Here is a 12,855-nt window from a genome sequence, read left to right on the forward strand (position 1 = left end):
CACTGAAACCCTGAAACAAAGGGGATGTGCAGATTCATGGCATCTTGATGAAAAACAGAAGGTCCAATATTGTTTCCAAAGACTCAGTGTTTAAATCCTAAAGCTGCTGCAGGGCTGATCAGGTTAACTTGTGTAGTTTTTCACTTTGATATTGAAACAAAAGTAAGAAATCGGCCCAACCACCCCAGTTTCTTTACACAACTGGACAAGGGTTTTGTTTTCAGCAAGTTTATTTCAGTATAAGTGGTTGTTTAAAACACCTTTACATTGTTTCTCTACGTTTCTTATTTTCTTGCAATCTGCAATACAAGCAAGCAACACATCAGCATTGTCAGACATGGCCAAGTTCGACATGATCCACCTCTATGCCAAATGACATTGAGACACAAACTATTTGACAAGAGTCAACATTAAGACAGGTGGGAAGCAAACAGTCACGTGATCTCTAGTAATCATATCCTGCACAGGCGGAAAGCCCAACTAAAACACTTTAATGGGCTCAACTAAGTCACCAGATGTTGTTTCCTCTGGCTGTCGTACTGCTCGAGTGCGTGTGACGTGTCCATGCATGTGCACTTGTGTTCCTATTGTACAAACATGACCTCACATAAAAACCCAACGTGTTGTGATAAGGCATTATGTGGCAGAAAGGAACATCAGACAACAGAAACAACATCAGTACCGGAAATATCTGTTTTAAGGCCAAGCAACAAAATTAACTGTTTCAGCAGAACTCAATTTGAGGTTCTGAAGAAAAAACAAAGTAGGTTCCTGAACATTTCTCATGTAAAGGCTCCATTTGTTTCCAAGGCCAACTTTGCAGACATCCCAATCATTTCTGCTTGTTTTAATATCTAAAACACCAAAGTTTATGAATTTTTGGCAGTTGTTACAGGGTTGAAGGTAGGACAGGAGAAGGAAAGAAAGAGAAAAAGAAAGGAGGTAGGAAGGCAGGAAGAAAGGGAAGATGGAGGTAAGATGCTAGGATAGAACGAAGAAAAGTAAATAAAATAAGGGCACAAAGAAAAAAGAAGGGAGGAAGTAAGGAAGGACAATGGAGAACAAAATGGAGGAGATTAGGAAAGAAGGACATAAGGATAAACAAAAAGAAAACAAAAAAGGAAAGAACAAAGGACAGAAGGAAGGACAGCATTAAACAACAGGATGGGGAAAAAGTTTAGGATTGAACAAACGAATATTTTCCCATATTCTTATTTTATCTTTCCACACTTCTGGAAAATGGTGAAATAAAATCCTAGACTACCGAGGAACCCTGAACTAAACGGTTCTGTGTTAGTGAATTGGAGTTTTAAATTTGTTGTTGAAGTTTTGTCGAGCAACTGGTCTGCAGACATAAAGCCTGTTCGCTCCACCTACATATTTTTTCTTTAAGCAGAGACAATGCACAGGTGGAGACAGTAGCATAATGAGCTGGGCCGGTGCTTTAAAAAGTACACACATACAAATACATTCATGAAGACGTCTTTAACAACAATACAAGGTGGAGAGAAAGTAGGACACCCTGGGTTTAAATTTCTAATGGCTCAGACCTGGAGGCAAAACCCAAACATCAGCGAACGGAGTGCAGTGGAGTTGGGGGTGTGGTGTGGAGATGGATCCAGCTAGGTTTTTTTCTGGGTATGTGTGTCTGTGTGTGTTTATAGACATTCAGAAGATGTATTCTGTTTGCACTGACATTAAAATGCATCTCTGAACAATCAGCTGCAGCAGATCCAAAACTGATCCCACCACCCTAAACAGAATCCAGCTTTCCTCTTTATTTAGCCATGCAGTTTGTTAATAACATTTGTCTATCTGTGGAGAGTAATCACTAATTGTGACAATTATTCATGTCATAATTGACCTTCAACCGTATGAAACCAAAAGCTTAGAATAAGAAACTGCATAAAAATGTATGTGAATAAAGCTGCTTTCTAATGCCAAAAGATGAACCCAGGGAGCATTTAAATTCAGGTTGAGCTACAACCAGAAGAAGCTTATATATCATCTGTTTTAAACGAGAAGCCTCCATAAAAACCTGGTGATTTCTGACGTGACTGAAAGCTTAGGTTGGATAATCCACAGAGCCCAGTCTCAAAAATATATAACTGAGATTAACTCTTCAAGTAAAACGTTATTAAAAAGCATATTCTTAAAATGAGCTCAGGGGGATTTCCAAAGTGACAGATGATGAGAAAAGTTGTAAAAACGTTTAAAAGTAAGCCAAATACACACATTACTGGATCCTACTAGAGAGAGGTGGGATGTTCTTCTCACAGAGAATGGAATCCTTTTATGGATCCGATGAAGCTGAAGCCTGAGTGGTGTCAAAGGGAGAATTCAGCTGTTTATTTAGGTGTGGTTCTGTGAAGAGGTTATGAATAGTTAGTATGTATATAGCATTTGAGACTTTTATCATAGCAGCATTGCACTTTGATCTGGGCCCTGCTCTGATTGCTGTAAGCTCACCTCTATCTCTTTATCCAAGCTCTGGTTCAGAATGTTTTAGGTGAGGTTCTGTTAAAAGCTTGCAAGCAGTTAATCTTACTTGCAGTAAATAAATCTCTTGCAGTTTATATTGTGCGTAAATCACCAGTTTGTCGGTTCTGGAGGCTGGACTTCAAACAACTCCTCTCTAAAAAATCTCAGAGAAGTTTAGGTGAACATTATTTAACGAACCTTTCTCATCATTTCTGTATCAGACAGTTATTTACAAAACAGCTGTTATTTACACAGAATAATACAGAAGTAGGAAGTAGTGCATCACCACTGATTTTCCTGTGTGAAACACATACTGGGAACAGAACATGTAAAACAAATCCAGCCCAATTAACTGATCCTAAAGCAAAGCAAAAATAACAGTAATTTCAGTGAACGCTATTTTATTTTTTTTATTTTGCATGCCTTTATTATAAGCTCATTCATCTAAAGGTTTAAAGCTTCATAATCAAGATGTTCTTGAGATGGGGGTTATTTTACGATGAGACGTCCGCTTTGATTTGTGGTCACTTTCTGACTAGTCGTTAGCTTTAGCATTCGGTGCTGACTAATCTGAATTTCTACTAAATAAAGACTATCAGACTTAACTGCAGGTAAGATGTTAACTGCTCATAACCTCTCCAGAGAACCACTTGAAACAATGGTGTTAAGAGCTCAACTTTGTATCCTAATCAGTGACAGTAACCTGCTTGTGCTCCAAAGCTCTTAAAGGCCAATCAGCAGTAAATGGCCTTTTGTGCCAACGCCATAGTGATGACTGTGATGCTGCGCTGGTGTCCGCTCTGACACAGTTCCCTGAGAACCCTAAACACACTTCCTCTATGACCACAGCTATGGCAAAATGCTGGGGACAATAATTTCTCATCCTGAATGATTACAAAAAATAAAAACAATAAAAGCCAAACCAAAGTAAACATTTTACATAATGATATGGTGCAGCATTACAAGGAGAGGATATTAAAAGCCAATATTTACAAACAGTTAAGATAATCCTGGCAAAGCTTGGAAGCCAAGAGCCAGGATTATGCTCCGATCACTGCCTGTGTGTTTGGTTCTACATACAACAGTGTGCTGGTGGTAAAAAGGAAAGTGTTTTTATACCTACACTATGTCCAGTGACAGATCTGTTTGGTTGTACTGCCTCATTCTTCTGCAGCTCTTTAGCTAAAATAGGAAACATAATCCACAGTGAACTATTCCAGCTGCCCCACACAGGGCACCAGAGTTACACATGCTCATATAGTACAACATATACTTCAGTAATACACACTGTACTATTTAAAAGACATGTAACTGTTACCGACCTGATAAACTAGTTTTTTAAATGTTTACAGCGTAAGACTATATATATATATGTATCTTTTTGTGTGTGTGTGTATAATGTGTTTTTGCATTCTATATTCCAGTTTGAATGCATATTTTGGCTTTAGGCAATTAACTACTCCAACGGACAGAGTTTAAATTCCAAATAGTCTTTCATTCTCCGATCCTTCACAGTTTGCTTTAGTTTCCACATCTTCCTCCAAGTCCTTTTTCTGACCCCACATCATACACATATATTTAACATTATAAAAAATAAGTTATTGCGCATTCAAAAAAGTGCATCAGATCCTTGAAAAATATTTCTCTTTTAACGCTTTCCCATTTTTCTTCATATTTCCTGCCAAGTGCGTGGATTCCCATCGATGGATTTGACATGGCGGTAAGTTTCCGTATGATATCTCAGTGCCCCGATGTTCAGGCACCGCTAATGGGGAGCTTAGAAAGTTGAGGAGGGTATAGAGGGAGCAGGGAGGGAGGTGAGTAAAAGGGATGTTCTGCTATGCGATCACCATGGGAACATCATCGGAGAACCCACTGATCATCGGAGCATCTTCATCATCATCACCTAAAACAGAAGAGAAGAAAAGAGGTTATTTCACATATAAATTAGGATTACATGACACACGGACGACTTGCAAAGATTTCAAGTTTGAAAGTCGTGTTTCATGGATTTCTTATTTTTTTACAAAAGACACATGTCTGTTATTTTCTTCTGCAGAGAATCTTCAGTTGTACAGAAAAGCAGAGATCCTTTAATTCTAAATTGTTGGAAAATACAGCTTTGGACATGGGGTGCAACAAGATTTTAATATTAAAACGGCACAATATTTCTCTTTATATTGCTAAAATCTCATCTTATTCTGGCAAAGCAAGTATCTTATGTGCTGGATGCATCAACCAACTGTCTTCCGATGTCAACTAATTAGCAAATAGAGTCCACCTGAGTGGACAGATCAGGGGTTAGGTTAGGAAAGGTTTGAAGCAGGTTCTAAAACAATGTCTCATAGAGCTCTGTTCAGTGGATCATCTAAATAGGAAAAAGTACAACAATAAACTTAGCACAAATGACCATCCACCCAAAACCAATAGACCCTGCAAGAGGAGCATTAATCAGAGAAGCATCCAAGAGGCCCACTGTAACTCTGGAGGAGCTGCAGAGATACACAGCTGAGCTCTGAGAATCTGTTAACAGGGCGATCGGTACACTCCACAAATCTGACATTAAACAGAAGAGTACCAAGAAGAAAGACTTTGTTAAAAGAAAGATATCAGAAGGTCTCTTTGCTTTTAGCCATAACCCTTGTAGAAACGTGGAAAATTCTCTGGTCAGATGAGACCACAAAATGCTGTGTGTGGAGGGAAAACTATCACTGCTGCACATCACCTTAAACACACAATCTCCAACCATGAAACATGGTGGTGGCATCATGATGAGGAGATGCTTTTCTTCAGCAGGGACAGGGAAGTTAATCAGAATTAATGGGAAGATGTATGGAGGTAAATAGTGGACAATCCTACAAGGAACCCTGTTACCCACTTAGGTAGGCTGAATACCAATGCACAACACAAATTTTATGTTATTATTTATTTATATTTTGAAAACCATGCAACATTTTTCTTCTACTCTACGTTATGGTGCTACTGTTTGTTGATTTAACACGTAAAATCCCGATAAAACGCATTCAATTTGCAAGACAATACCCATCCTTGATTTGATTCGATAGATGCAGAAACCAGTAAAATTACCTAATTCATCCCCAGAGGAAAAGATGGCGGAGCCCAAACGAGAATTATAGTGGGAGTTGGCAAAGGCAGTGAAGTTGTTCTGCAGCCGGCGATGTCGGATGTAGAGAGCCACCAAGCCACCGCCTACTATCACCAACAGGAGGAAGAGGACGGGAACCACCACTGATGCCATATCCCTGGAATGGTTTTCACTGCGGGAAGCATCGCTGCTCCCTGAATGTGGAAAAAACAACATTAACAGTAGGTATTGAACATTTCTATTATCAAATGCGATGTTTCACATTAGTAACGTATCATACGAGAAGAGCATTTATCCCATAATTTAGCTCACCCTATTGAGCTCCTAATTATGTTTTGAGGAGCATGACTAATCAGCAAACCCAGCTTCATTATTTTTTGTCTCAATGCAGACCTGCCAGGTTCAATCCTCACAGATTTACAGTTTCACCTTAAAGTTCTGAAGGATCACCAGTACCTGTCTGTGGGTTATAAAGTAGGAGAGCAGGTTCCCCACACAGCTGACCACCAAGCAGGCAGCTGGCCTGCACTGAGAACGTGTAGTTGTGTCCCACCAGCAGACTGCTGATGCGGAAGTAGGTCTCTGTGGTGTTTCCTAGGTGTGATGTCTGGTTTGTCACACTGTCAAACATATGAACTTCATATCCCTGTGAACAACATCAGCAGAATCTATCAGCAAATCTATCACACTAATTTACATGGAGGGAAAGCAGATATCCAAACATAAAGATCATCTATAGTGCTGTGAAAAAGTATTTGCCCCCTTACAGACTTCTTCTGTTGATGGTGGTCAGAGGCCCCGGTGGCCCAGATTGTATGGCAGCCACTCTTCTGTCAGTTTGCCTCAGGGCAGCTGTAGATACAATGTAGCTTACCATTGTCAGTGTGTGAATGGGTGGATGACTGGTTGCAGTAAAAAGCTCTTTGGAGTCCTTGGACTTAAAAAAGTGCTATACAAGTGAAGGTCATTTACCATTTATTTATCATTCTGACTTGGGATGAGATGATCCAAAAGTGCCTCATCAATTCACAGAACATGAATTAATGAGGCAGAGGCTGCACATTTATCAGACATTACTTTGACAGTCTCTGTTCTCCACCTGACCTTTTACCCTGAAATTTTAGAGGCAACGTAATCCTTTCCCCCAAGCAAGGAAGGATCCATTTATTTTGTTACCAGAAATGGATCCTCCAGACCTCATAGGTCAAACATGCAATTTAAAATATGTTAAGGTTAACTTACAAGTGAATATGATTTGGATAATGTTGACTGTATTCTGTGTTACACTCATGCTGGGAGGTTGGAACATTTATTTCAGGTTGATTGTTGGGTTTAGAATGACTTTAAATGTTGGCTGTAATCAAAAAATGTTATTTCCTTCTGAACAAACATTGATGTCTTGTTTGTCACTGGTTTGCACGGATAAACATTAACTATTTATAATAAATATTCTATCTGAGAAATATTTCATTTAAAAATGTCAATTCATTCATTTAAGTCCTATTACCTTTATGTTGAGCATGTGGCTGCTTATTTTGTTTTAATAAGGTCCTTCATTATTTACTGTGTTTTAGTCTTAAACATCTACTTATGAAATAGCTTGCATTATGTCCAGTGCTGTTGTGCATTTCTGTTGATAATGCTATATAGTTACAAATAAAGTAGTAGTGTCCCGATACCAGTACCCGTAGGCTGGTTCCCCTCACACACTTGCAGACTCCAGTCCTCACCCCATCGTACACCAACCGATTCATGGGCCAACTGACCACAACTAGTACAGACTGCTGCAAACTTCCATGAAAGGGCAAAACATTGTGTAATGTGTCCCTAGCTTAGTGATCGGGACATGATCATTTAAGAGTAACGAAAGAGCAAAAACAGAAGAAATCTACAGGGGAAAAAAAACTTTTTCAAATGAGAAACTGGTAGAAAAACTGGGAGGTGGCTGTAGCCCTTTAAAATGGAAAACAAGCTGCTCATATGATTATAGTCAGTAGTGTCTCACCCTGCTCTCATTGAAGCCCTTCTCTCGGACTGCCAGGCTCTTCCAGAACAGGAACACGTGGTCATTTTCTGTCAGAATCTTCAAGGCTTCTGGAGCGGGAAGAGGAACTGAAAAGCAGAGAAATAATATTTCAAATCCTCTATAAGCAGAACTACAGTTGAAGTCAGATGTTTGCATCCGCTCTTCATTTTATTCCCTTTATTTAACCAGATGAAAAAAAAAAACATTGGGATTAAAATCTCACTTGCAAGGGGGGCCTGGGCAGAAAATCTGCAGCACACATCAAAAGAGTTACACAAGTGAAACACAGGCTTGAATGTCATTAACTTTGGACTTGATATAGGCCGTGGTGAGAATCCCACAGTATAACAAGTTAAAATGACCACAGTTTTATAGTATTTATCCAGAAGTTGAAAACAGTACATTGTGATTTCTTGCTTTTGTTTAAAACAGAAATATGTATGTTAGCAACAACAGAAACAATTGCAACAATAATTATAACATGGTATATCACTGATTTAGGAAATATTAAAAATTGTTATTCTGATTTAGCAGCATGCCTAAGGAAAGATATGGAACACCTGTTATGGAAGGGAAAAATTTTGCATCTTTCTTTTAGCCAGCTGGCTGGCAGTGCAGAGCAATCAGTGGGGGAGGGGCTAGGCACCACTGCACTCTGGATCAAACAACTGGAGAAAACATCCAATTCAGACTTTTAATGATTTATTCAAGGCTTTTATTTTCCACATACAACTGCGATGATTTTTAAAATCATGAATTGGCTGCACAACTTTACATTTATTGTGGATTTTCTCTAATTCACACTGGGTCAAAATTATACGTACAAACACCTCAAAGGTACCTTAGCCAGTTCCACCTGAGTCATGCAGCTTTTCAGCCTTCAATAACCTTCTGGTTTAATTCTGGCGCAAAGTGTGACCAATTTTCTTGGCAGAACTGAAGCAATTCGTTTAAATGGGTTCCTTTCCTGACAGTTCATCACTTCAGGAGTTGTTTTCCTGCAGAGTCAAAACCAAGTGTGAAGTCATGTGGAGGTGCACAGACCTGTGTTAAGGTTGAAGCTGGCCTCCTTGGTCATGTTGCGCAGGCGGACAGAGACGCTGTACATTCCTCCAGGCTCCAGGCCTTTCAGCAGGTACTCCACTGTGTTGTTCTGGGTGGTCAGCTTATAGTCCCGCTCCCCCTTACGGATCACATCCTTTACGTGGATCACATATGTCTTAGAGGACGGACACACAAACAGACCATGTGTTCACACCGGGTAGATCACAAGCATTAAAACTCAGCTGGTGATCCTTCCACAGAAATCACTCAAATGTAAACTAAATTTAAAGCACAAACACAGCTGCCTGCATGAGTTTTATTCTTTTAAATCCACTGAGGATCCGGACCAGATCATCAGAGCAATCTGAGACAACTATATACCAGAGGTGCGTCCGGCGTGTCGTAGGGCGGCTGCCATTTCAGTGTGGCCTGATTCTTGTCGACACGCACACGATGGAGGTTCCGAGGTGGCAGCCTCTCATCGGGGATCATTTTCACCACGGCGTAGTCAGAGGGAGGACCCCAGAAGGGAGAAACAGCCCGAGCCTGAAGATAGATCATATATCATTACTGTAAGATGTAGGTCTATCATGCAGCTGTACGGGCCTTTTGTTTTGCTGTCAAGCTCCGTATGAATACTAAACATTCTGCTGCGGCTACAGAGACAGTTTCTCGTCCCATGCTGTCTCTCTGATGAACACAATGAACACCTCAGCCTGAGTAGTCAGCTACTCTGCTGGGAAACACAACAAGCATATTTGCACTATCACAACCTGCCTTTCTTTTTGTTTTTATACAAAAAATTGCCTGGACATGCTGCTACTTTATACTTATTTTTATTGAGTCTAAAGTTTGCCGTCATACGTTTACATACCCTGGTGGAATTTTTGGCCTTTTTTCAGTGAATGAATATATGAATATTAAGACAAAAAAAACTGTTTTTCATTTGTGGTTAGTGGTTGTGTGAAGCCATTTATTGTCAAACTATTCTTCTTTGCAAAAAGCCTCCAGTTCCTGCAAATCTTGCATGAACTTGACGTTTGAGTTCTCGCCAGAGTGGCTCAATGATATTGCGGTCAGGAGACTGATGTGGCCACTCCAGAACCTTCACTTTGTCCTGCTGTAGGTCGACTTGGCCGTGTGTTTCAGATTGTTGTCATGTTGGATCATCCAAGTACATTCCCTTCCCAGCCTCCGGGGTGATTAGTGCAAATTGTCCTCCATTAGTTTCCGATAACATGCTGCATTCATCCTGCCATCAATTTTGACCAAGTTTCCTGTGCTTCTGTAGCTCACACATCCCCAAAACACCAGCGATCCACCTACATGTTTCACAGGAGGAATGATGTACCTTTCATCAAAGGACTTGTTGACTCCTCTCCAAATGTAACATTGACGGTTGTGGCCAAATGTTCAATTTGCGTCTCATCACTCCAAATGACTTACAGAAATGTTGAGGCTTGTCTCCATGCTGTCTGGTGTATTGTAAGCGGGATACTTTGTGGTATTTGTGTAGTAACGGCTTTCTTCTGGCAACTCGAGCACTTGTCTTAAAGTGCCTCCTTATTGTCCATCTTGAAACAGCCACATCACTTTTCATTATATCTCTTTCCAGTTTTATACAGTTCAATTACCATTTTTCCATCTTTAATTTTAGCTGGTAAACGAATTAAAGTAAAATAATTGATTGAAAATCCAAGAACAATGATTCCAGATTTTCACCAAGGGTTATCAGCCAAGATGTGCTGCTTCTTTTAACAGCCTCATTTCTAGAAGCACTATTTTAGAAATGCAACCTAAACAAAGTGTTTAAATGAATTCTATACTCTGACATCCCCTGCAACACCTCAAACACCACCTAACAAGTAGAAAAAGCAACAGTGATTCCATTTGCTCCTGCATTAGGCATTCTCAACACTGACTAATTAACACACCCACTTTCTTTTTGGTTGAGCTCCCCATTTTCTAACATATGTCACAGACTTTTTTAGCAAGAACAAATTTGATTATATAGCAAGTGTGAAAATTAGGGAGTGACTATAATATGTCACTTTAGACTTCAGGGAGTAGAGACATCTGCCTAGATATCTACTCTGACTTAACTGTGGATAGAATTAATCACTGGTGCCTAAAACTCTGAATAAAAAAAAAATCTAATTAAGACAATTTCAAAATTTCAAAATATAGCACCTACTGTGAGGAAAAACAAGTGGTTCAGGAAGGCTCAATATTTATTTTATCAGACAGTAAATGTGGAGGAACTTTGCCAAGAGTTTACAGGGTGAGATACTCACCAGGAAGAGATACTGTTCATCGCTTTCTACAGTCACTGTAAGGCTGAGAGAAGTGCTTTGGACCTGACGAGGACTGCGGTACAGATCCAGGAAGGACGTGGCATAGAACACACCATACACCTGCAACACACACACACACACACACACACAGAGGCACAGGAGAAATAAAGCACAGTTTTACCTAGTTCTACTCAGATATGATCTGTGCAGAAGGCCTCCAACATGGCTTTTATTTGAGCTAAAATAAAAGTTAAAGGTTTTCTAATCAAGAAACTGTCTGTGAATATATGTAAAATTATTTCTTCCAGTGATGTAATGTCTGATAAAAACGTAAACCTGCCACTTTTTTCTTTCTTCATGACTGCATGACCTGAACCTTGAATTACAGACTGCTGCTTCAAGCTGCAGATGTGCTAGACAGTGTTTTGGAATGGTCTCTTCTCTGAAGCTCAAATAGACGGGTTTGACACTATAAGAGAGAAGCAGAACTAAGAGGTTGATCAGATCAATCCAATCAATGTGATTCAAATAGTTTTGTTCATCATACATTGTTGTTTTCGAATCTTTAAAAATGTTTCAGCGAGCTTTATTTTGCTTTGTCAATGCACACCTGCAGTAAAGACAAGAGGCATCTTTTCCAGCAAGATTGCTTTTTGTACACCAGACAATTCTGAATTCAAGAGCCAGGCCTGGGGTCGGGCCTCATTGCCGAGCGCCTAGTGGCTGAATTACTCCTCGCGGGACATGGCCATCACGCAAGGCCATCCACTAGTGTTCCCACCACCTGCAGGGGGAACCATGAGGGATTGGTGCAAAGAGGATCGGGTGGTGGTCAGAGGCAGAGACCTCGAAGACCCGATGCCAAGATGCCTAAACTGACTCTAGGGACGTGGAATGCCACTTTGCTGGGGGGGGAAGAAGCCTGAGCTTGTGCAGGAGGTTGAGAGATATCAGCTAGGATGAGTCGGTTTTGGTTGGCTTGTTGGACTCCAGAGGCAGCTCACAGGAATCTGAGACCAAACTTGGAGTGGCCTGGGTGGTAGCAGAAGGAGAAGTTCAGTGAGACCATGGAGAAGGACTACCTGTTGGCTTCAAAGTGATTCTGGCCAGCAGTCCGGCGCCTCAGGAGAGGGAAGCAGTGCCTCGCCAACACTTTTTACAGTGGGGATGGGAAGCTGCTGACCTCGACGGGGAAAATTATTGGGTGGTGGAAGGAGTACATCGAGGATCTCCTTAATCCTGACATCAGGCCTTCCCTGGTGGAAGCAGAGACTGGGGTCTCAGAATTGGACTCATTCATCACCCAGGCTGAAGTCACTGAGGTGGGTCAAAAAGCACAGAGGTGGTAAGGCTTTGGGGTGGATTAGATGCACCCTGAGTACCTCAGCTTTCTAGATGTTCTTCAGCATTGCATGGCGGTCGAGGACAGTGTCTCTGGGCTGGCAGACTGGGATGGTGGTGGGACTGTAGGGTGTGTTCCAACTAAAGGGGGATCACACTCCTCAGCTTCCAGAGCCCCTTATTAGGAGCCATCCAATCTATGTACAAGCGGAGCAGGAGTTTGGTTTGCATTGTCGGCATTAAGTCGGACCTGTTCCTGGTGTATGTTGGACTGTGACCGGGCTGCCCTTTGTCACTGGCCCTGCTTATAACTTTCATGGACAGGATTTCTAAGCACAGCCAAGGGCCAGAAGGGATCTAGATTGCAGTGACTGTTATTATAGACAAAGGTTTACAAAGGAGTGTATCATGGTGATGCCTCCTAAGTTAAGGGAGAAGTTCATTCATTCTGTGATCCACAACTAGTGCTGGTCTTATTGCCCTTCTTTCTTATTTAAAAACGTGGTGAAAGCTTAACACTATTTTAAAAAATGTGCTGTTTTTTACCCCTTATAAATAATCCT

At 40.8% G+C, this 12,855-nt stretch overlaps 1 protein-coding gene across 3 annotated transcripts in view; it reads right to left on the reverse strand.

The window, feature by feature from the left end:
• Positions 1-212: 212 nt before the first annotated feature.
• sorl1 (sortilin-related receptor, L(DLR class) A repeats containing) overlaps positions 213-12,855 on the reverse strand; it is a 113,919-nt gene continuing 101,276 nt past the window's right edge. For all 3 annotated transcript variants that reach the window (XM_047391159.1, XM_047391158.1, XM_047391157.1), the window contains 7 exons: positions 10,952-11,071; positions 9,039-9,203; positions 8,658-8,832; positions 7,593-7,699; positions 6,044-6,233; positions 5,569-5,781; positions 213-4,387 (listed from right to left, as the gene is read on the reverse strand). In XM_047391159.1, coding sequence (XP_047247115.1) covers positions 4,320-4,387; positions 5,569-5,781; positions 6,044-6,233; positions 7,593-7,699; positions 8,658-8,832; positions 9,039-9,203; positions 10,952-11,071 — 1,038 coding nt within the window. In that variant the 3' untranslated portion in view covers positions 213-4,319. The remainder of the gene's footprint in view (positions 4,388-5,568; positions 5,782-6,043; positions 6,234-7,592; positions 7,700-8,657; positions 8,833-9,038; positions 9,204-10,951; positions 11,072-12,855) is intronic.

This window comes from Girardinichthys multiradiatus, chromosome 18 (genome assembly GCF_021462225.1).
Source record: "Girardinichthys multiradiatus isolate DD_20200921_A chromosome 18, DD_fGirMul_XY1, whole genome shotgun sequence".
Taxonomy (NCBI): Eukaryota; Metazoa; Chordata; class Actinopteri; order Cyprinodontiformes; family Goodeidae; genus Girardinichthys; species Girardinichthys multiradiatus.